The 23,968-nt window shown below is 37.1% G+C and overlaps 1 protein-coding gene across 1 annotated transcript; it reads left to right on the top strand.

Annotated features, from left to right (window-relative positions):
- Nucleotides 1-162: 162 nt before the first annotated feature.
- On the top strand, nt 163-23,735 carry mosmoa (modulator of smoothened a). Its single transcript, XM_055035916.1, has 3 exons — nt 163-1,130; nt 12,719-12,931; nt 19,753-23,735. The coding sequence occupies exons 1-3, from the start codon at nt 1,025-1,027 to the stop codon at nt 19,935-19,937; spliced, it is 504 nt and encodes a 167-aa protein (XP_054891891.1). The 5' UTR covers nt 163-1,024; the 3' UTR covers nt 19,938-23,735.
- Nucleotides 23,736-23,968: the final 233 nt, after the last annotated feature.

Below are 23,968 nucleotides of genomic sequence, written 5' to 3'. Positions count from 1 at the left end.
AATGTGAGTGCTTTGAGACACGCTATTGTGTTTTTGCACCATGGGGCTACTGTACATCATGAATAATTGCCTCAACCCTGACCACTCATGAAAACACAACCCCCCATTCTTCCAGAGTATCGCGAGAAGAGCCGCAGCCCCCTCTGAACGCTGTCTGTGTGTGTTTGAGGCTGTGTCGGGGGGGTCCGCCTGATGTCATTCGGCTGAAGGGGAGGCACAGCTAGTGGTGGGCACACGGGTGGAAAGCATAACAATAACGGCACCGATTCATCGCTCGTCTTGGGGCATTTAAACTCACGGTGTTTTTAAAGCGTCTGGCTGAGGTCCGGAGCAAGAGAAGAGGAGGGCAGCTGGCTGGCTAATGGGCTGAAAGTACCAGATGCTATTCCAGCAGAGAAGGAGAACGGACTCTCTTCAGCGAGACAGGGTGATGGGTTCTCGTTTTCCTGACGGGTAACCGTGAACCTACGCTCGAAACGCGGATATTTCGGAGAGTGGGAACTCGCTCCTCATCCCCTGGACTTCAGTAGGTGTGACATTGTGTGTGAAATGCCGTCGAGCAGCCTCTGGGCCGCAGCTCGGCTCACCGAGCCCGAATCTGGGAAATAGCTAGCTAGCTGTCTGCTAGCAGCAGCCGTACCCGATGCTGCTGCTGCTGCAGCGGCTGCTCCGAAGCGGATCCGAACCACAACACAACCAGTCCGGGGCCTCGGCGCAGAGCGAGCCTTTGTTTTACATTACTGGACTTCAGCGGGCTTTTGAGATGTGATGCTTTTGTGCGTCACGTCAGAGCCTTTTGTAGCTGGAGGCTCGCGCTTGCTTGACGCGAAGGGGCTAACATTGCTGCAAAATGCACAGCAGACCCTCAACAGCAGGCTCCTGTTGAAGGGGGCGAGGTTGGACAGATAACAGCCCACCCCGAGTCTCTCTGAACAGCCGGGGCGGGAGGGGGTCGGGTCACGTTTGGACAACCACTACCACATTTCCCCCTGCGCCGAAATTCACCGCTTCTTCTCCAAGCGACATGGATAAACTGACGATCATTTCAGGATGCCTGTTTCTGGCTGCAGATATCTTTGCAATAGCCAGCATTGCAAACCCAGACTGGATCAACACTGGTGAATCAACAGGTAAACCAACAGCCTTCCACGTTCTTTTGATTAACAATATTCTGTCCAAATTAATTTTAGTTGGAGAAAATTGTTGGAATGAATAGATATGAGATATGGACTGCAATAAATATAGCTTGACTAAATAAGCAAATTGGATTCACTGTATCAGTACAATATTTGGTGATGTTTGCTAGTTCATTGCCAAAGTTGCAGTTGTTGCAACTTAATTGAACCATGTAGTTGTGCTGGAAGTAGGATTTTTTTTCTTCATAATAACTAGATGGACTTCTCGCTAACCTAACCTGGATTCTATGGTTAATTTGAACCCTCAGCAGAAAGGCATTAAGTTAAGTATTTCTTTATTAAAAGGCCCAGTAGTTCTCAAGTGTGTATTGCACATTTGCAACAGTTGAGCCAGTATTATCAAGGTAAGCTGACAACCAGACCAGAGTGATGCTCTGTTAGTATCTTGACTAAACTAAAAATGCTCCACATGATCTGTCAGACGCTGACAAAAAATGAAAAATCAGAAGTCATCCAGTTGTACGTAAATGCATCAACTCTTAAAGTCTCAGTTTTTCGGTCTGTAAACCCATCAACAAACAGCATGCATTTTTATGCCCTTTAAGCTGAGTTTAATCAGCTAATGATCAAAGAAATATGCTCTAATAACGCATAAGTAGGCACAATTTTGTAATTCTTTTAAAGTTTATTGTTTCATTCAAAACTGCTACCTCTATTGGAGAATATGCAATTACTTTTTCCTCTTAACATCCAATAGTCCTCAGAACAGTCAGTGAATTCTGCTTATATAGACAAGTGTTGCTCAAAGTGCTTTGTCATGAATGCGACTTGATAAAATCATAGTGAGTTAAAGTCATAATACTGAAAAAACTGAAAAATACAAAACAATCAAATCAAACATTAATTATAATACAAATACAGTTTAAGTGATTTGCACTTGTCACCATGTTCACTCTAAGCTGTTTTTTTGAAGAACAACCAGTTGTAAAAACAATCAATATTCAAGGCCTTTCGTCTCTTGAGCTGTTTATCGATAAAACCCCTTTTTGAAAAGCCATTTTCATTCCTGTGATATCTAATGATATCTTGACATTTGAGAGTGACCTTTGAATGATCAGCTGAATCTGCGAACGTTTAATCAGTCAAATCAGACCTGCTGGTGCTGATGGCGAGTGTAAGCACGTGCGGCTTGCTTTAAATGCACCATTCCTGAAAACACATGCAGCCTATTGACGGACAGCTGCTACTCTTTGTTCTCTTCGCAGAATGACAGCTTAATATGTGGGTCAGGATTGTAACTAAGTGACATGAATAATCTGTGCAGAAGCAATAATGGGATTTAATGAAATGGGCACATTGTCTACAATGCGGCTCGTTTGATTCCGTTGTGCAATCGGCCTCTTATTGTCCACTTTTTCAAATCCCCAGAGTTGCACTGGCTTTATACAGAAAATTGAACCTTTGCTATTTTAAACGCCGGTGTTGTGGATTATGTGGGTGTTCTTATTGGAGTGGAAGTTGTCCAGCTAACAACTTCCAACTCGCTATCAGTCTTCTCACTTCCTCTCACAGAGGCTGCCTTTCTCTCATTTGTCCCATCTTCAATGGTCTTATCACATGTGTGGGTGATAAAGCACCGAGATTCATCTTCACATCTCATTTTGTTTCTTTGGTGGCTTCAATAATGTTCCTGCTTCTGTCTAAAATGTGCAATTTCCATGCAAACAGAATAAATGTTCTTCGTTCTCTGACAGTGCTTTCATTGTAATGTAAATGTGTTTTTATTTTAGATTAATTGCTTTGGGTACTGTGTTTCTACACAAAGCCTAAAAAAGAACTTAGTTGTATAACAGCTTACTTGTAGGAAAGCAAGATATTGCACATTTATATTGAAATGCATTCCTTACTAACTCAGCTCGTTTTGTGGGTACAAACAAGTTATGCTGAATAAAAAAAATCTATTGGCTTTCAGAACACTGAAAAGTAAAATATAATAACCATTGATGCATGGGTCATTATGGTATTTTCACTATATGAAAACCTTGGGTAAAGTACCACAGTGTTAATCATTTTAAAAAATGATATTTAGAATAATTGAACTGTGATGGACACTGGAGATAGGTATAGCTTGCCCTTAACCCTGCAAGGATAAGTTGGCTTAGGTGATGGATGGATGATGTAATAGTTTCAACAGTTTCTACATTTCTGCCACTGAAATTATATGGATTTTTACAGGTATAATTTTTGTCTTTTACATTTATTATTGAGAACTTGTTGACCTTCAGTTACATGACAATGAAGTCAAAAGTTTATATTTATGCATTTGGCAGACACCTTTATTAGAAGTGACTATCAATGAGTTAATATCAAAGCTACTAATAACCAACTTACAAGAAAGAACATTAGCAGGGTAAACATGGTGCAGGCATGGAGGGAAGTGAAGAAAGACACGTTGCAGCAGAGGTGTAACGAAATACAGTGTTGCGCTGAAAAGTTAGGTCTTTTGTCTAAAGAAAGTATCTCAAAATCTGTTTTGTTTCAATAGCTGTACAAATTTACTCATATGTTAAATTAGTGTACAGTTATTATTTCTATAATTTTTTATAATTATTAAATTAGAACGTTTTCAACATTTAGTTTATATTCAGATATTGTTGAATAATCTCTAAATAGCTCTCTTTTTTATCACAGGCTAATTTTTATGCAGTTTTCAGTTTAAACAAAAAGGTTGACGCCAATCAGCTGAGCTCAGCACCTCAGCTTTTGTTGTGTTATTGGAGGTTTTAGTCTGACATGCTTTTATCTGACTGACTTTGTTCTCACATCATTGAGAAAACAGTCGACTTTGATCAAATCTGTCTTTGCTTCAGGTTTTTCCCACTGTTATTAAATCTGTTTTTCTTTTTTATTTTACAATAAACAGCAAGTTAACCATTGATAAAACCTGATTCAGAAATGGCTCTAAAATTTTTTTTTTCATCTACTGTATATACTTTAATGCCACTTAAAAACTCTGTATTTTACAGAGTTTGCAGACAGAATTCAGATGCAAAGCAAAATCTTCACTAATGCTTCACATTTCTTTCGTTACCATCTAAAGCCAACCTCCTGCAGAGCTTCGAAGCAGAGTCATTGTCACAGCAGTGTCAGGCAATTTTCTGCTGCTCAGAGTGTAGGACTGCGTGGTGCACTTTTATGTCCTTGTGGTGGATTTAATGGTTCTGAACATAAATGATAAGTAATGTTATTACATTTGTACCACCAGGATTATTTGTAGCCATTAATCAAAGCCGACTCTTAAATAATTGTCTCCAGAACATTTTGAAAATTGTAAAGCCCTAGTTTTCACTTTTTGATGATTTTTTTTAAATGAATAAAATGTAAGGTATTATTCAACCTTACCATTTCATTCTTGCCACATTTAGATTGTTTATATTGCCTCCATTTGAAGTTTTCCTTCAGATAGAAAAACCCTGATTTTCTCCATGTGCTTCTTATTCATATGTGTAATAAAGTGAAAACATGTTTTGATACCTTTGTTATAGGAACAACCACTTTAGCTCTATCTTGCATGTGGTTAGACAGTCATGTCAGTAACCAGGGCTATAAAAACATTCACCTTTTTACATACTTTTTGTCACATAAATGGGAAAAAAAATTCACTTTTTTCTGTACCATTCACCCCTTGATAAATTATCTTTTGCAGACAGTTTTTGTGTTGACTTAAGTTATTTTTGACATTAAATTTTGCTTGCTTTGAGACATTTGTGTAAGAAATAAAAAAGAAGCAAAAACATACATCTGTAAGAGGGTGAAATAAACATTCACACAAACTGCAGCTTGTTCTAACTGGTCCACAGTTAGTGTGACGGTGATTTAGCCAAAAATAGATGAAATGGGACACAATTAAATTGTCTTATTTTAAGTATCACTTTTCAAAGCACAAGGGCACACAGTGTTATTACTACAGAGCAGCTGAAACCAGGCCAGCCATTATCGTCCAGTTACAGGCCTGCTGTGCCAGCAGTTCTCTCCTGCAGTTTACCCAAAATTGAGAGAGTTTGACAGGCAAGGACAGAGACCACAAACTGAGCTGCCACTGACTTGGAAATGTTTATTGGCCTCAGGTGAAGAAAGTACCATTTTGAAATGTGAAATATTTTTCATCTGTTGACTAAAAACCTGGATGCTGAGCAGCTCCGGCTGAAACCTTTAGCCTGCAGGTGATGGAAATGATCTATGAATTGATTTATTTCTTGTGTTGCAGGTGGAAAATCTAAACTATATTCTAATGTTTCTCAGGGCCTATTATTTTATTTCTCACCTGTCATCATAGGTTGTGCTTCATCCTAAAATAGAATAGATACCCTTTTAACATAAGATGAAAGAACTACTCATTGAAAGCAGGAATCAGATTTTTTTAATTTAATTAAGGTCGATGGAGGAACCTTTAACAATTAATCCGATGGTTTGTGTCATTATTCAATTGAAAGTAATTAGGGCATGACTAATGAAGATATCCATGAAGACATTCATTCATTCATTAATGTTATTTTAAACACTGTATTTATATCTTAATGTTGAATTTTCCCTCATTTCAGTGTAATTTAGAGAGAGACAGCACAACTTTTCAGCAAAAACGTGCTGCTTCATGCGCTGTTTGATAATCACAGCTGAAAATGCATCTTGTGACATTATGATAATGATCCTTAGTATTTGGCATGTATATTTATTCTTTTGTTTAAGGAGTTATTTTGACATCAGATCTGCCTAATTCAGTAATGCTTCATTCTATGCGAGAGACATTCTTAAAAATGTATTTGGGTTATTTTGTGATGACAAATTTATGCTGTGCCTCCATTAAGACACTTTTTATTTATTTAGGTGTTTTCGCAGTTAAAATATGTGGACATGACATGTTTTTCATTATAACATCTCTACAGCCTATAGGTTGATTTTCTGTGTTTTAGTAAAAAGGCAATCATGTGAAAATCAACACCTTCTTAGAGAGAACAGCTTTGCTGCTCAACAAATAAGAAATAAGATGTTTTTTTTGTCAGCCTATAAGGATTTTTAGACTTATTTAAACTTTGAGCATAGACTTATCACAGTCTGTGATTGTAGTAGAGCTACTTCAAAAATCTAATGACTAGATATCACTGCTTTTCAGATTGTTTGACCCTGACTGGTGACTGACTTGTTGTAAACTCAAATCCGGTCATTTTCTGATTGGTGAAGTCACCGTTGTTGGCCTCCCTCAGCTTTCATGATTTTATGTACTGTGTTTAGTGTGCGGATTTTTGGCTCTGCACAGCTGCGCGTCAATGCCCCAATAATAAAAGTGGCTAAAAAGCCTCCAGCTGCAGAAAAAGGCAGTCGTCTTGTACGTTAGCTTACCTCTTGCCGCCCACCACGGTTCAGAGGCCATTTGGACTCATCCCTCCTGAGCCTGCAAACAGCAGCACCCCTGGTGTTTCACTAATGACAGCATCATCATCTTGCAGCTGAGCAGACGCGGCGCTCGTTTCCTCTCATTTGGGCCAAGACATGGTGAGAGGAGTGTTTTGATCATTGTGAGTGCAGAGCTGACGGCAGGGTAGCAGGGCATGATGGGGGCGTGAAAAAGAGCAGGGGCTCAAAATTGTAAATTGGCCCATTATTTTCTGTAAGTAATAGTGAGCACTACAGCGTGAGCGAGATTTGTAGACTATACATATTATTTTTTAGATAATTTTTCTTTATTTCTAGCCAAAAGGCATAATTATGCTGCACTCATGAATATTTGTTCTACCTTGCATTAATTTCAATTGAAGCGTTTCATTTCTGAAAACAAAAACATTCCTGTTTCTATTTAGGTTCAGCACATGTAGGATAAAATACAATCAGATAAAATACAAGCTACTGCTGCCTTGTACACATTTAGATTGCTTGTCTGTGTATTTATTACCAACGCCTCAGCTGGAACATTACATCCGTTTTCAGCGCAGAGTAAAATGAGAGCTAACTGGATGTTATTCAGCACCTGCAGGTTGTTCAATTCGCTCCATTAACTCTACATTGTGTCGGCGCCACAGCATCCTGTCGTCCCCGAATAAAATCAAATCACTGTTGTCGTTTTTCCATTGTCTCTCATCAATGAAAGAAGCAGATTAAGTTTCTGAAACACCTCTTTATAAGTGGCAGTGTGTCTTTCCACTGAACTATCTGACATCATAAGCGTTTGGAGATTTGCAGCGTCATGGGAAATGGGAAATTTTTAATCATTGCTGTCTGTTATTTCTATACCATGCGAGTAAAGTCAAATTGCAATGTGGTTCTAAATTTACACAATTTATAACCGAGTTGAAGGAAAATCTTTGCATTGCTTTTATATAATATTTTTGCTTTTGGAGATTTGGTCTTTTCGTGCCCTATTATTTTAGGTTAAAAAGAATCTGAACATTTTTATACAGACCAGACATCAAGTTATGCTCATCCTGGGAACCCTTCATATCTGCTTTGACAACAGATAATTTACTGCAATGACATATATTCTACTTATAGTTTGCCTTAAAGGAAAACTATAAAGCAACTAACTCCTGCTGTGACTCCAGCAGGAGTTTGCTCATAGTTATTTTAGTTTGATCAATGGTCTTAATCTATTATATTGCATGAGTCAACTTCCCCAAAACTGAGAGCAGAACCACAATGAAGGAAATATGAGGAAAACAAAATCTATTAGAACGTATTACTCATTTAATTGTTCATGAGATTTGTTATTGTTTCTGCACTTTGTGTAGAACAAAGAAAATAAAACTTGATGCATGATAGTTACTTACAGAAATGTACCAATTACAAGAGTTTAAACCTTGTCGAGTTCCTATTGACAGCAAGGCAAATTTTCACTGTCTGGAAAAATACAATATATTCTTAGTTCCTGACTAACTAATTCTCTGTCCGTTAATGACTTTCAGTCACCGGTCGATTTATTTTGGGTTTTCTACATTAAATGAACCATTTATACCTCTATGATATCTTACAGAGTTATTGATTACTTGTCATATAACAAATGAAATAATTTTTCAGTGTTATTAATTTTTGTTAGGCAACATTTGATGACGCCAGAACTAACAGGATTGTGTTCTTTAACTATTCCCTTTGACATAGTGAGTGAACAGGGTGTCACAAAGACAGTTTTGTTGTTGTTTATGTTGTGTGATTTTTGTGGTTTAACACCTGGAATAGGAGTGTGAGCTCAGCTGTCCCTCTGACTTGTAGAAAACACCTAACGGAGCTTCTGTCAGTTTTTACACTAAGGAGGCGTGAATGTGTCTGTTTTGTTTTGGGTAAAAGTGGTCATCCCAGGAGGACTTTGTGGATAAAAGCCTGAATCTGCTGTGTGAAACCAGGATTACTTTATTCAGAACAAGCATTCAGCTTGTTTTTGTCTTCTTTTATTGTTTCATTGGAATTATTGAATTGAAAGGATTAAAAAGATCCTCTTTGGAGGTTTTGTTTTTAAGTGTGACCAGACAAAAGGGGAAAACCGGCTAAATGCGTCATTGTCTGTGCGTCCTGGCTGTGCTCATTACCTTCGTTTCTTTATAGAATTACCCAAGACGCCTGTGAATGCCAGGTGTGAGCAGGGCATGTGTTAGTGATTGTCTGTAAGCTCAATCCAGGCCTTACTCTTCATGACCATGAAGTTGATGTTTTAACCCTTCCAGTTTAATATAAAAGTAAATTTCTCTGACAAATTATTGTGGCTATGTAAAAATCTGCAGCTAAATGTGTCATGAAATGTTTTGTTTTTGGGGTCATATTTTGTTTAACCATCTTATTAGAGAAAAGTATGCATTTAAAAACACACCTCTGATTGATTAATACTGATATTTAGACAGGAACAGTTTGTGTTTCTTGCTCCTCGCTGAATTGTTTACCTGCGTTCATTTAGCATAGCGTGCCTGCCTGTTGTATGGCAGGGATCCCACTGAATGCTGGTAAAACAGCAGGAGGTCAGGGGATGCAGGGAAAACAGTCGTAAACCCTTCTATTACCCGCAGCAATAGTCTAATTCCCCTTCAACTAGTCCCTGCCACTTTCTGCCTTGTTTATTCAAAGTTGTTCTGTAACACCAAAATGACTTTAGAAAAGTGTTGTTGAGTAAACTAAGCCTGTCATGTACCAGTTAAGTGGGGCATGTTTTACATTTTGCGAAAACTACATTAGTATCAAGGAGAGTTGGTGAAAACATCTATTAAGTTGCCACCTTTTGTGCTAAAATTGAAGGTTTTTCAATGTAAGCTCGTGTAGATGTAAAGCTTGCTGTTCCTGCAGTTTATCAGAGCCATTGCAGACATCTACATCATTTTCTTTTAAACCACAGGCATTGTTTTTTTTTCTGAGCTAGCCAAGCTGGGGAAGCTGGTTGCTATACTATAAAAGCGTGTTTTCTCTGGGCGGTATAAAGGGGACAGGATTTCCTCGGTGGAGTCTGCATAACTCTCAGCACTCTCAGGCCAGAGAGAGCACATGGGCTTTGGTTGTTTGTTGCGGTTAAATTGATTTTTGATTCATATTCATTAAACACAAAGTTTAAAACTAACAAGGAATAAATTGTTTATAGATTTGCCAGACGAAGACTGAACCTGAAACTCCAGCTTGCATATTTGTCCCATTCTACCTTCCACCCACCTACTGAGCCTCTGAACTTTTATGATAGTGCCTAGAAAGGCCCACCTCTTAAGTGAAGGGGTTATTTTGTGTTTTTATTGCTCATTTAACAACAAATGTGTTCTGGGGGGGAAAAAAGTTTTGAAACAGGTAAGGATCACTTTATCTGACTCAGATATTCATTCTGGATACCTGTTTGACAATGAAATTAAGTTGCCACATATATTTTGACAAACTCCTGTAGGACTGAGAATTTAAACAGAGTATTTTGTTATTTTAATGAATTGTGCCCTGCTACCTTACAAACTAAACCATAGAATACAGAAAGACATAATTAGAAAAAAAGGTGAGGTAATTTTATTTATTTATATTGTACAAGAAGGCAATTCGGAGTACGTTTCATGATTAGAAGAAAAATAAAATGACAAACAAGCAGGTGCCAGAGTGATTTAAAAAAGTCACTTGAGACTATTTCTTGTTTAATAGAAAACTCAAATTACATTCACTCAACACATCTCTTTAACTGAAAATTAGATTTCCGCTCAACAAAAGTCTATTTAAACCTGTTTTAATTACAAATGCACTTAGCAGACAATTCCTGGCCAAAGAAGTTTTTTTTTTTTTACTCTACAAGAAATATGAGAAAAAATACGGTTTCATCTGATATTTATTAAGCTCAAAAGAAGTGCATCAAGTATGGTTTGTAGTTGTAATTACAGACAAAAAAAACTGTTTTCAGTTCTGATGCAGTTAGTAAAATTAGCTGATTCTGATCTATGACTGTTTGATTTCTGCTTCTGTCATTTTGATGTCTAATGCAAAAAATATATATTTTATCATTTAAAGTTTGACCCGGTGCAGGATTTTTCAGGAACTAATCAACTGTTACTCCAGATTTAGAGATTTAGTAGGTTGAAAGTGCAGCGTTTATGTTTTCTTCCATCTCTGTCAACTTCATTTACATGTTGATGTCAGTAGGGAGGTTTTAATCGTCTCAGCATTTTATAGCAGAGTACGTCCAACTGATTTTTTGTAATGATTGATATAATTGCAAGGTCAGTGCTCATCTTTAAAATGATACCAAGCGTGGTGTTCCCTAACAATCTGATTCTTTTTCACACTTTACAATAAAAGAGAGAGTGCATTGAATGGTCAGTTTCCTCTCTGTCTGCAATGACCTTATCTCCATGTTTAAGGGAGGGAAGGTGAAACAGTGCTTTAGGTTTTCCAGAGTCAAATACTTCATTGTTGAGCTGTAGGTTGTTACTTAAATGCTGACTATGAGATGCTGATGTAAAGTAGCGGGCTTTTTCCTGCACTTTAAGGCTACTGATATGAACTGTTGGGACGGTATTAGGCAACAACTCTAATCACTATCTGGGACATCTGGATCTAAAAGTCCCCAGCAGCTAATGAAGCATTAAGTTGAACGACAGCCTGACAAACCTCATTATCCTCTGTCTTGCAATAGAAGAAATCAGTCTTGCTTGACGGTTTGTTTTTCAAGTGAGTACTTCTTGCCTTGTGCAGTATGCTAGAGGGCCCACCTTTTATTTAAAGAGACCTGTGGTCAGCAGAGAGGTAAACAAAGTGAAGCTGTTCTGCTTACTCAGGTAGAAAATCCCCTTGAGGTTGTGCTTTTAATTGAACAAGACGCCTCCAGAGAAGCATGGACCTGCTTTTAGCACCAGCCTTTACACTCTGTCAGAGCTTGTCTCATGACTCGGTTTGATGCTTGCATCCATTAAACTTCTTGTCTTGATTAATCATAGATAAGTACAGTGGAGCATTTTGATCACAGATGTGTGCTTGCATTTTCCATGACCTTTAACCGAGATCTTAGGAGATAAAGTCAGATAGTTTGAGCTGAATATGAACAGCTTGCACATTCATATTTACCGAGCCTTTTAAAACTGCGGCAGCTCTGTCCAACATGACTTGAAATGTCACAGCTGTGTGGGATGCACTAACTGGCAGGATAGATCTCATCTTCGCCCTCGCTGCAAGTGTGGAAAACATTTTACGCTGCCATAATGGTTGAAATGGTGATAATTCAAAATATCTTTTTTCCCCACTCCCCCTCCTTGAGACAATCTGTCTGACCACATCCATGAAAGTGCTACAGCTACTATAATCTGCAAGGTCAGAGATTCTGATTAGATCAGGTACGCAGGTAGTAGCGTTGCCTTTATTTTGAAAATTGTAATGGCGTTGGGGACAAAATCAGTCAGTCCTTTTTGGCAATAAGTTAGTTCATTGGAGTCTGGAAAATGGGATATTTCAAAAACTTCCAGATTGTTAAGAAACAATCAATAGACACTGCAGCGTTAGTGCAGCTTGTCACCAGCAACCCAGGCTGAACTCCAGCACGTTTGGTCAACTGGTTTGCCTGTATGTGCTGTACAATTGTTCATGGAAAAGACAAGTATTTTGTTGTTGACTTATCATTTAGAAACTACTTTCTGCATTCATGTTGGCTTTACAGATGGCTCCACTTCTGCTTTTCAAACAGCAGAAGTGGAGCCAAGTGCAACAGTCATGCAGAACTCTGCACTGTTTCATTGTGTATAGAAACAATAATTTCTATACATAATGTATAGAAATTGTGTATCCGTTTGCAGCCATTTTCATGTGTCAGTGTAAAAATTGAGTTGGGGAGTGTGGATTTAAATCAGCTTATTCTGCAAGGAGCTTAAAATTGGCAGAACTGACTAGACTCAAATCTCATTATCTAAGAATTATTTGTGCAAAAAATGTAATGGACATGCTTCATATAACCTTGTAACATGTTTAAGGAACCATAACAGAACACCTTATTATGTGACTGTTACCTGATAAAATATAAAAATGTAACACTGTGCTTCTGCTTTATCTGGTAATACAACAAGTAAATTAAAGCAAAGCTTTTCATGTTTTCCTCTCCCCTGCAGGCGCTCTTACGGTCGGTCTTGTCCGGCAGTGTCAGACCATACACGGACGAGAGCGGACTTGTATCCCGCCGCGACTGCCCCCTGAGTGGGTCACTACGCTCTTCTTCATCATCATGGGCATCATATCCCTCACAGTCACCTGCGGACTGCTAGTTGCGTCGCATTGGCGCAGAGAAGCCACCAAATATGCCCGCTGGATTGCCTTCACTGGCAGTAAGTGAAGAAAATTGTATTCAAAAATATGAAATTATAGTTCTTAGGAACTCAGTTGAATTAATTGAGAAAATGTAAATGTATATTGTCCTCTTGATTTTTATGGTTGAATTCATAGAGGGTAGCGGCTCGTTTGGTACATGTGTAGGTGGACAGTATAACTGTAGCTTTTCTTCTTTCCCTTAAACTGCAAAGTTTTTTTGTTTTTTTTTCTCTCCAGACAATATTTCTGTATAGATGCACTTGCAGTACTCCACAATAACTCTTCCATCTCACGCATTGTGCCTGGGCTGGTTTTATAAAGCTGTGTGGGTTGGTGGAATTCGATTGGTCAGTCAGTTCAGGGAAGCGGCAGCTTCGAGCACTCTCACACTGATGGAGCAGTGGTATGTGAAGTCACAATGGCTCGCATTATTGTCTGAAAGCTGGAGGCATTTTTTTTTTTAATGGCTCAGACACAAAAAGGAAAAACACCCTGAGGATTTGCAAAAAGAAAACATTCAGAGGAACATTTGTTCCCTGCTAGGTCTTGTGCAGTTTTATATTTTTTTCAAACACTTCTTAATCACCTGGTAAACTAACACTCTTTAATATCTCAAGTGATAGTGTTGTGTAGTAAATGTCTTTTAGAAGCACTGAACACTCCAAGAAACTCAGGAATAAAGAAAAAATGCGCAAGATAGATTTGATAACAGAAAGTAGTTTCAATTCTGCTTTATGAAACTAGCAGACTATTGTCACTCTGATATAGAAATTACTTTGAGCTTAGCAACACAAAGATGTTTCTGAAGGATGACTGGGAAACAACAACATGAGCTGAGAAGCTGTACTGTAGATTAACTGCTAACTTTCTTCAAGTCAGATTGAAGTTGTAATTGTTACTTTTGTATTTGCTGCCTAATAAGCCTTGTGTGGGGAAAAAAAAGCAGTTTCATATTTCCACTGTACTAAAACTAAATAAAAAAATAAAGACTTAAAAAATGATCTAAATGTTTTAATTTCAGACGGAAAAGTAACAGTTATTCCTGTCGTCAAAAGATAGCATGTTGATTATTGAGAACATTTTAATTATATGTAATATTTGTTACTTTGAATTTGATTCATGGACTTGAGCAAAAATACTGATTAATTAATTACTAAACTTGTTACTTATTGAGCAGAAATTATTTACTATATATATATATATTTACAGTTCTGTACTCTTTAAAATGACACGAGTTTAAAAAGCTACTGTGTACTCAGGTAGCCGCCATTGCTTCTTAACTAATTATTTTATGCAAACAACAGTGATTGTCTTCAATCACTGTTATTAAAATATTTCAAAACAACCACATTTGTCTTTTTTCAGTCAGCTGGCCAGCAGTGCTCTTCTACAATTGAGGTTCTGCATGACTCTGTTGCACTCGGCTCTAAACAGCAGCAGAAACTTCTGGTCATTTTATGATGAAAAATTTTAGAGTTCTGAAATGAAACGTTTGAAATGATTCAGTCCTGACCTCTGTTGACATTGCACAACAATTTAAAAACCTTTTTTGGCTGTGATGATTTTCAATTTTCTATCTGTATCTTTATGCTGCAAATGTGTTCAAGTGCAAAGAAGTGTAGGAGACATCACATTCAAATGATTGTGTTCTGAATATACCTTATTGTCAGGATGAAATGAGTTGAATTTCTTTATGCTTGATTTGCTGTGCTTGCTGGGCAAAAATTCTGCAATTAGAAAAGCATCAGTAGCATGGAAAGTCAGATGTTCTGAGCTAAAATGATATTTACTTTATAGCGAGAATATGCAATCAATTGCTAGACAAGGGTGGTGTTTTGTAGATGTATGCCCGGTACGATAAACCATCATGCTGATTAGGACGCCTCAGGGTTGTTTCGTGGGTAAAATATGAGCCGAACACAATATTTTTTAGTACCCTGCTTTGTGGTGGTGAAACTGTTTCTAAATTACATCAGGCTTGTCTTTCACAATTTTTTTTATTTATTTACCATTTGACAGATTTATAACACACAGCGCTGTCCACAGAGATGATTACTGTTAAGAGACGCATTGTCTTGAACCGCACACTAACAAGTAATGTAGCTGTCACGACTCCTATTAGCAGAACCGCTGCTTATTTAGGCATGTTTTAAGTCATATTTTTTGCATCACTTTATGAAAGATAGGACAATTTTTACTGCATTTTATGAGCTAACCCTTTAATTTTAGCAGTCTTTAAAGAATAAAAGTGTGTACAGAATATACATACACAATTTTTGCATGACATTAGAAATTTTCATAATGGAAACAATGTTCACAAATATTGAGATATTTGAGATCTCAATATTTGAGATGCTTTCTTTTACTTTAGCTTCTTTCCTCTTTTTGTCATCTGTGCTTCCATCATGCTGTCATCTTTAGCATTTTGGACAGTATCGTTTGTGTCCTGTCTGGATGGATGAAATTTCCACTTGATTAAACCTGCTTGAATATTTTTTTTTTAAACAAATTAGATTGAAAAAGTTATAATTTTAACTGTGAAGGCAAGTCTTTCAGCTCTCTAAAGTCTATTTTCTGGTTAATTTGAACTTTTTGTCTTAGAAATATAATTCAGGGAGAGAAGTTTTTTATGCAAAATTAGATTTCCTCTGCTTTTTCATCCTCGGCTTCTCTTTACATCCATTTGCATAAAGATTTTGCTCAATAATGAGACTTTCATTAAGAATTAATGCCTCACACTGGTTAAAATGTCAAAGTTCAGCCTCATGAAAGCATTTCCCGCCTGCATTGCCTTTGCTATGAGATTAAATAAAGCAGTGTGGCTCTGAAGCAGAGCAGACGGTGAAAAGCTATTCAGACAGCATCTATTTATTTTTAATTAAATGATTGTATGTCATACGATAAAACCCAGTTGATTCACATGGTGATTTAATTTGCTGCATAATTGACTTGTGAAATCAGGAGTAAACATGATCAAATATTGATGTGGCTTTATTAATGTAAAGACTCAAATAGAAAAGATATTTAGAAATCACTGAGAGTTGAAATACTTTGAACTGTGTCTGAATATCCTTCATCCTCACAAATGAACACGTTAATGATTTGCAGGATAAATATCACAGTAATATGTATTTCTCAATGGGCTGTTGAGTTTTGTGAGTAACAGTTTATTTTTCTGTAAAATCTATTTGAGAAAATTATATTTTTCCTAATTTTATACTCCAGTTATGGAAAGCTGCTTTTTCATAAATGTTTAAATTTGAATGAAGCAGCTCTTTGGTGCTTGATTTAGTTTGCTGTTTTTATTTCTCTTCATGGTCTTCCCTTATGAGCTTCTTCATGAGATTTGATTAATTTTTGCTGCTATTAATGAAGCTTTATGCATCACCCATGATTCTTTTCACAAACATTAGTTGAGGTACAGATGCAACATGGTTTTACGTGAAGTCTGTGTTGGCGAATTTGTAACATTATGAAGAAGCTTGGTTGGGATTTAACATTACATTACAGATACTTCTTTCTTTTACTTTAGCCGAGTTGTTTTCTTGTGAAACCTGACAGTCTCACACATACGAGTGCGAGACTTCTTCTGAAAGCTGTTTTGTGGTAAAACATTTATCTCAATTACTTCTGAAGTCAAAGGTGTGGAAAAAATCAAATTATTTTTTAACTTTGTAGTAAAAAGTGAAATGATGTAACCTATGAATAACATGAGATTTTTGTTATTAGAGATGGAGGTGGAAAGATGTCCTTATAAGTCTTGCATAGGAAAACCCCTTTAGTTTAAGGAAAACAGTTTGTTTAGTCAGATGTTTGCTGCTGAGCTGCACACTTTGGTCAACAAAAATCTGTAGTGACGGTGGGTTTTGTTTTTTCTTTTCTTTCAGTAATTGTGTGCATTCAAACATACAACACAGTCGCACTAGAACAGGGGTGTCAAGCTCATTTTTGTTTTGGGTCAATTCCACATCATAAATGCTCTTACAGGGCCTGTTGTGCCAGAATATATTGATAAAACCTGTTCCCGAACTCTTAAAATATTAGTGAATTCTTAAAATTACAGATTATTGAACATCTTTTTAGTCCCTCCACGATTCTTTTTATAATTTCTTGTGTTTGTGGTAATAATTTGGAATTGTTTATGCTTATTTATGATGGTAAATGCAACTTTCTATTATTTGGTATTTATACCATACACTATAATCTGACATCAATTAAGGCTGATGCAGGTGTTTAGTACAAGTAAGAAAGTTTTTGACAATCTCTTGAGAAAAACTCAATTGCGAGTGTAATTTGTTGATTTTGTGTGAATAACCACAACAATTGATCTAGTAATGAGCTTCTGGGGTTGAAATCCTTGTCTTCACTCTACTGCAAAGCTTGACTCAAGTAACTACAGATTCTGCTGAGAAATATTTTGAAGGTGTTTCTATTTGAACAAATCTAAAATTAAAAATCAACCGTTTAAATACATCTTAATGCCCAGTGTGTACAAATCTTATATAAGTATCCATTTTTATTTTTTATTTTTTGCTAAATACTGCCAATTACTGCATGCATGCTGTGTAGAACCCTCTGTGTTGTTTTTAGCTTATCTCCATAGGGTTCATTGCAGACTCCCACAGTAAACACCGGGAGTGCTGCTTTCAGAGTGCAAGCTCTCTTCATTTGAAAACATTAATCTTTAATAGATTTTTACATAATGAATCATTCCTGGAACTAGGAATCCGCATCATTCTTCCGTCACTATTTTCACCTTTCGGTTCAACTCTAATTGAACTAAAACCTTGTTTAACGTGAAAAACCTATAGAAAATAGCAGTATCTTTGAGAATATTTAAAGACTTTATTGACATCGTCTAAATTTTCTCTATACAATCTGCTTGAAGGTTAAATCTCTCCTGATTCAGTTTTGATTGAGCACAAAGCAAGTTTTGTCTTGTATCTGTTTAGACACATTCAGTTTTTATTCTGTGCCATATTTCTGATTTATTTAATACTTCTGCTTGACGTTATTCGCAAAGTAGGGTGTCGATTTTTGCATCTGAAATATCAACAAAAGAGCGGAGAACGCTTCTTCGAGCTGTTTGAAATCTCTCACTCTAAGCTGTCCTTGGGGCAGGTTTCACATTCGGTACTGGTAAGAACACTGAACTCCAAAGTTAAAAAGAGCTCATCTTTTTGAAATCCTCCTACAGACAACTTCTGTTTAAATGATCTCTTGGTGAAATATGAAATGAGCAGCGATGTTGAGACGCTCCATCAGTTTTGAACTTAACTTAAATGACACAAATGCCAATTTAATCTCGCCCAGTCTTCCAGGTATTCAGGAAGGATTAATCGTTTTTAATTTAGCTAAATTTGTATCTAGAATCTAATCTCATCCTGAAAATGTAGATGCCTTTTTGAACAACCTTTTATCTGAGTACGTTTGTTCAGCAGGAGGGAAAAACAATGATGTTAGAATATAATTATCTTTAATAAAAATGACTGTTGGTATAATACTTTGTCTTCTCTTGTAATGCTTTACAAACTAGGAGCAGATAGAGAGACAGATCTTTGATCATTTCTCTTTTATGTATTTATTTATTTTTATCTTCCTTACCGACGTTCTCACTTTTGCATTGCGGTAAAATAAAATGGGGGTCCTTGTCGAGCCGGTAACTAAAAGAATTAGACTTTTTAAAATATTTTAGTTATATTCCAGGAAAACAGAAACTAATAAGAAGTTCTTAGTAACTATGATAAACAAAAATAACAAGGTGCAAACAAACAATGACTTACATTTTTAGTGTTAGTTAATAGTCATAGCATATTCAATCATTTTATTTCATAGTTTTTTACACATCTTTTCTCTGACAGAAAATGTTGCCTGCACTTGGAGTATTTGAACTTGGAGAGCAGCATCTGATTCTTGTTACATGATCTGAACTGTTTAGCGAAACAAAAGGATGTAGGGAAATAAAACAATATTTCATATGACACAACCAATTACTGTTTTTATTTGCACATTTTCTGCTCAAGACTTTTTCCAATTGAAACCAGATCTTTCCTTTTAAGAGGAACTACTGATTCCTCGCTTTTTTATTTTAGGTTAGTTTAGGAAAGTATGATTCATCAGAATCATACTTGCTAAATGAGAAAGTTTTAAGAGATTTAGTTGAACTTCAAAATGTTTATATAGAGCTTTTATCGTTATATCCCTTATTTTGTAAAGTCCACCAGTAACCAGAAACAAAATAGCCACACATCATGATTTATTGTACTTCACTGTTGGATTGGTGGTCTTAGGCTTGGAGGCTTCTTTCTTCTTCCTCTAAAATGAAGAACACACTGGCCGTTATGGCCAAGCACTTAAATTTTAATGTTATCACACCACAGGAAATGCATTTGTTTTCCACTATATTTCAAATGTTTTATGGCTTTATGTTGTTGTGGAGCAATGACCTTGTCATTACTCCAAAATAAGTAACGAGGAGCCTTTCAGACCATGTTCAGACAGAAGTAATTTAAACAGTTTTTGCATTTTGATAAGGGGAAGGAGATGGTTGAGGTTGATAATTGTCTTCCTGTTATTATGGATGATTTCTTTTGTTTTTTCCATGATGGTTATCCGTAGGTGAGACTATCTAACTCAAACCCCTTTCCTGCATTCATAAAATATAAATCATTTTGACCTAAAACAGGTTTTGTCTGATTTAAATGTCAGATGCTGAGGGGGAAAAAAGGTCATGTGTGTTTTTAATTCAGCCTAAGTAAACATCTGGGTTTTACACTGTAATGCTATTTTTAATAAATGATTCAGTTTAATAATTGCATCCTTGTCCTCCTCCCTGCAGTGATTCTGTTCTGCATGGCAGCGCTCATCTTCCCAATAGGCTTCTACATCAACGAGGTGGGAGGTCAGCCATACAAGCTGCCCAACAACACGGTGGTGGGCTCCTCGTACGTTCTGTTTGTCCTCTCCATCTTCTTCACCATAGTGGGACTGCTGTTTGCAGGAAAAGTTTGCCTCCCAGGCTGAGAACTCCTCCACCCTGGCCTCGGGTCTGACTCTGGAGGCTCTGAAAGTATTATGGGATTTCCAAAACTTCAGACTGAAAATCAAAAAACGACAAACTTTTGCCCTCAAAACCCGAGACGGGGAAGGCGACGCTTACGTTTCAAGGGACCGCAGCTCTACGGAGAACTACTTAGAGATGAATAAATGAACAAAACACTAAAAGGGGACATGAGCACAACAGGATGGAGGCTGTCGCAGTTCCCTACAGTTCGCTGCTGATTTTAGATACAGCCGATTCTCTTTCTCCCTCTGTGTTGTCGCTCTGATAGAACGGGCGCTTAATGTGCCGCTGTCATGGCAGCCGCAGTAACAACAATGGCACACATCTCCGAAGGACCACTACAACCACTCCTCGACTTGATTTCCAACCGCCCCTCAGCACACATTTGCTTCGTCATGGCCGCTTCTGTTGCTATTTATAGCTTCTCTGTGCTATTTTCAGTTTTCTGCTTTTTTTTTTTTCTCTCTGTACAATTTCTTCTTTCCTTCTTCCAGCTCCCACCACCTCTCCGCTGAGGTAGTGTTAGTGTTGTTGAGGTTCTCTGAACTCAATCCTTTAAACAGAATCGGTTGAGGGGGGTGTGAAGTGTCTTTGTCTGCCATATTGCACGGCCCCAGGCGTGTAGCCGAGGAGAGCTGCTGTTACGGCTCACACTTTCAGCCTGCTGTGGAGGAGACATAGATGCAGGTGTGCTTCCTCTTCATCTTATCCAGTCTGGTAGGTTACCTGAACAGGAGGTCAAGCATCATAAAGGAGAATGCCACTCAATCCAAGACCATGCATAATGTCATTTCTGCAGGCAGCAAAGTAATAGTTAGACATCTCAGTTAAGCCGGTCATTCTCTTTCACATCTTCAACATGAACACACCTCTTATATTTATGACATTTACAGCAAACAGAATCTTCTCTAAGGTTGTAAATCTCTGCACATTGAGATGGACCCCTATAATTTTGACAGTACAGATTTTTTTTCCAATAAAAGATTAAGGAAACATGTAAAAACTGATATTAAGTGGTATTCTCCTTTTAAGTTTTGACGATTGATAAAACGTGAGCCGGGGAAGGTTTTTCTGATCTTGTTTTGTATGACAGTGAAGGCACTGGGACTGCAGGTCAGGTCCATGCATGGCGCTGTGCCTCGTAGTGCTGCTCGGCAGGTCTGTGAACGCAACACACACAAACACACCTTCACGCTGTGCACGGAAGCTGCAACAGTGGGTTTGCTTTCATTACAAAAATACTTAAGATTCTTCTTCCTGGTTTTCACAAAAGAATTCACGCCTCTAGAAACTTCAGTGTTGTGTTAGGGAGATTTTATGTGAAAGACGAACACACACAGGCATAGTGATGAAGTAGAAGGTTCAGCTTTATTGTCCCTGCTGATTAAAAGCTTCTCACCATAACAATACTGCCACTGCCATGTCTTAGGCTTGATGTCATGCTGTCCTGTGAACATTTACTCAGGTCACTTGTCTTTTGCACTGTCTAAGTGACTTCCCTCTTGATTTTTCTTTATTCAGTCTGTCTTCCCATCATCTATCACCTTCTTCCATGTCCCAGCTGAAGAAAAACTTGCCCCTTGTTATCTTTGGGGTCATGTGTTCAGGGCGTTGGTTTCCCACAATGACCAATATTTCCATGTAGCCTAAAAAAAAAAGTATCTCATTCAACCAGAATTCCTCGTAGATTTTAAATAATTAAGTCCAACTTTATCCTTTTGATACATTTTATGTGTCTTTAGTTATTAAATTGAAAACAGAACATTTCTCAACTTGGTTTCATATAAAATACTTTCACTCTGCAGCTGAAACTTTCTAGACATCTGTCAAGAACTGCATGCAATATAACACTTCTGCGTTTGCCGCAACAGCTTTCTTTGTCAGCAGTGTTCAAACGTGTTAATATAACAAGCTATTACTGAGAGAAAAAAGCGGCGCAAGCGTGGATGTTAATGAGTATTAATATTTGATTCTAATGCAAAAATCGGAAATATTTTAAGCTCTTTTTTTGAAACATCACATTCAGTTTTATTGTTGGACTTTCTGCTTTCACTGCCTTTCCTCAGCTTAAGTTAATTCTGGGCTTCCATTTGAATATTTTACTAAACTTGGACTTTCTGTCAGGAAGAGCCATTGCTTATCTGTTGATCTCAAGTCGTACTCCATCCTTCGACTAATGCAAACACAGAATTTCTCACTTCCTCTGGCTTTTATTTATGGATCTGTGTTGCATTAAAATCAATGTTCTTTACAATAAAGTTCACAGTGAAATAAGACAAGGAGGAACATATTTATTGGTTCAGCTTTATGCCTGTGTGATGCAACACTTTTTAGGCTGTTTTCCTTCTAATCTAGCAATTTTTTCCTGTTGGACATCTGATGAGCTCCACGTTTTTGACATTAGAAGGCCTCATTGTCATCACACATTTTTGTTAGTGTCCTCCATAGATTTTCTATTGGAGAGAAACATGTTTATATTTCTTGCAATCAGAATAAACATTAGTCAAATAAAAAAATACAAAATTAAAGCCTAAATCTGCCATTTACTTAAGAGGAAAATTAACTTCATTTTAGAGTTGCACTGTATATTAAACAGTAGTCACCAATGCAATAGAAATGTGTGCATTGTTGTCGTTACAAAGGACAACCTGCTTGCAGAATTTGGTAGGAAAAGCTATTTGTTTACCAAAAAATAAAAAAATTGGTTGGGCTGCTGGGAATACTTTTACAATACAAAGAAAGACTGAAAATGTTTGGCTAGTCATGATTTATATTGTCAACACAATATTTAGCACTAATTTCTCAGACGTATTTAAATGTAAAAAGAAATATTTTTAGGGTTTAAAAAAACCCCAAAATGCTCTTTTCAGTGCAAAAAAGCTCTTTCTGTTTCTAAACTTCAGGATAAATCAAGATGGATCGTTATAATTTCAGCTGTAAGCAAAACAGACTAGACTATGAGTTATTTTCTGTAATCAACAACCCAATAACAAGACGTAGAAATATGCACATGCATATTTCTACATTCGCCGCCTTTTCAAGTGATTAATAACAGAAGACATTAATTTAATCCTGTTAATGTTTTGCTCATTAATCATTGCCTTTACAAACACTTTGCTCTGTCTTGCCTAAACATGCTTTCTATCTCAGGCATGGAGTGATTTCTATAAGTTTCAAACTGAAGCTTCTTCCTCATCTGATCATCTACCATCGAATCACTTTGGATAGTAGATGGCCTCCCTGAAGTTGTTTATGTTTAAGCACTCTGAATCGGGCATCATATAAGCTACTGAGACGCAGATCTTTCATTCACCGTGTGTGTTTGTGTGTGTTGAAGCGGTCACAGCCGCTCTGTTTGCTAAGTCTTAGGTATTTGTTTTCTATTTCTGTTTCCTGCTCGGCTTCTCTGCCTCTCGGTCTGATGATGTGTACTGCTAAACTATACACTCTGCCTCTGGTTGGTCTAGTATTGTGCCATGACCTGTTTCTGTTTAATAATGTACAGACACAAAAAAGGCAAGATTTCTGTATTAGGAAGCACTGTGCGTTCAACAGTATAGGTAACAGACATAGAAGCACCACAAATGTATAAAAAAAAGAGAACTTCTTACCTCATTGTTTTTTTGTTTCTGCTATTATTTTCTAATGGTGGCAACGTGTGTGCCCTCTAATTTGTCTCTTGCCTTGATCGGATGTCTACACATAAAGCCTATGTTGATAGGAAATTATTTATCACTGAATAAAAAGAGAAAAATGGGTGTGTGTGACTGACACAGTCTGTTTTGTGCTCCTTTAAACTGTTAATCTGAATGTCTTTTTTTTTTAGCCCATTTAAATAGAATCCCATCAAGAAGTTGTACATTATTGTGAAGCTAAAGGAAAGCTATACATGGGCAGTTATATTCTTCACAAATTAAAATTTGAAAACAGATTTTTATTCAGATACTAGACCTTATTCTTTCATAAAAACAAATTAAAATTTATATTTGGA

Source organism: Poeciliopsis prolifica, unplaced genomic scaffold, assembly GCF_027474105.1.
Source record: "Poeciliopsis prolifica strain line A6 unplaced genomic scaffold, Auburn_PproV2 SCAFFOLD010, whole genome shotgun sequence".
Lineage (NCBI taxonomy): Eukaryota > Metazoa > Chordata > Actinopteri > Cyprinodontiformes > Poeciliidae > Poeciliopsis > Poeciliopsis prolifica.
The sequence above is the reverse complement of the archived record's forward strand: the minus strand, read 5'-3'. Positions and strand labels throughout refer to the sequence as shown.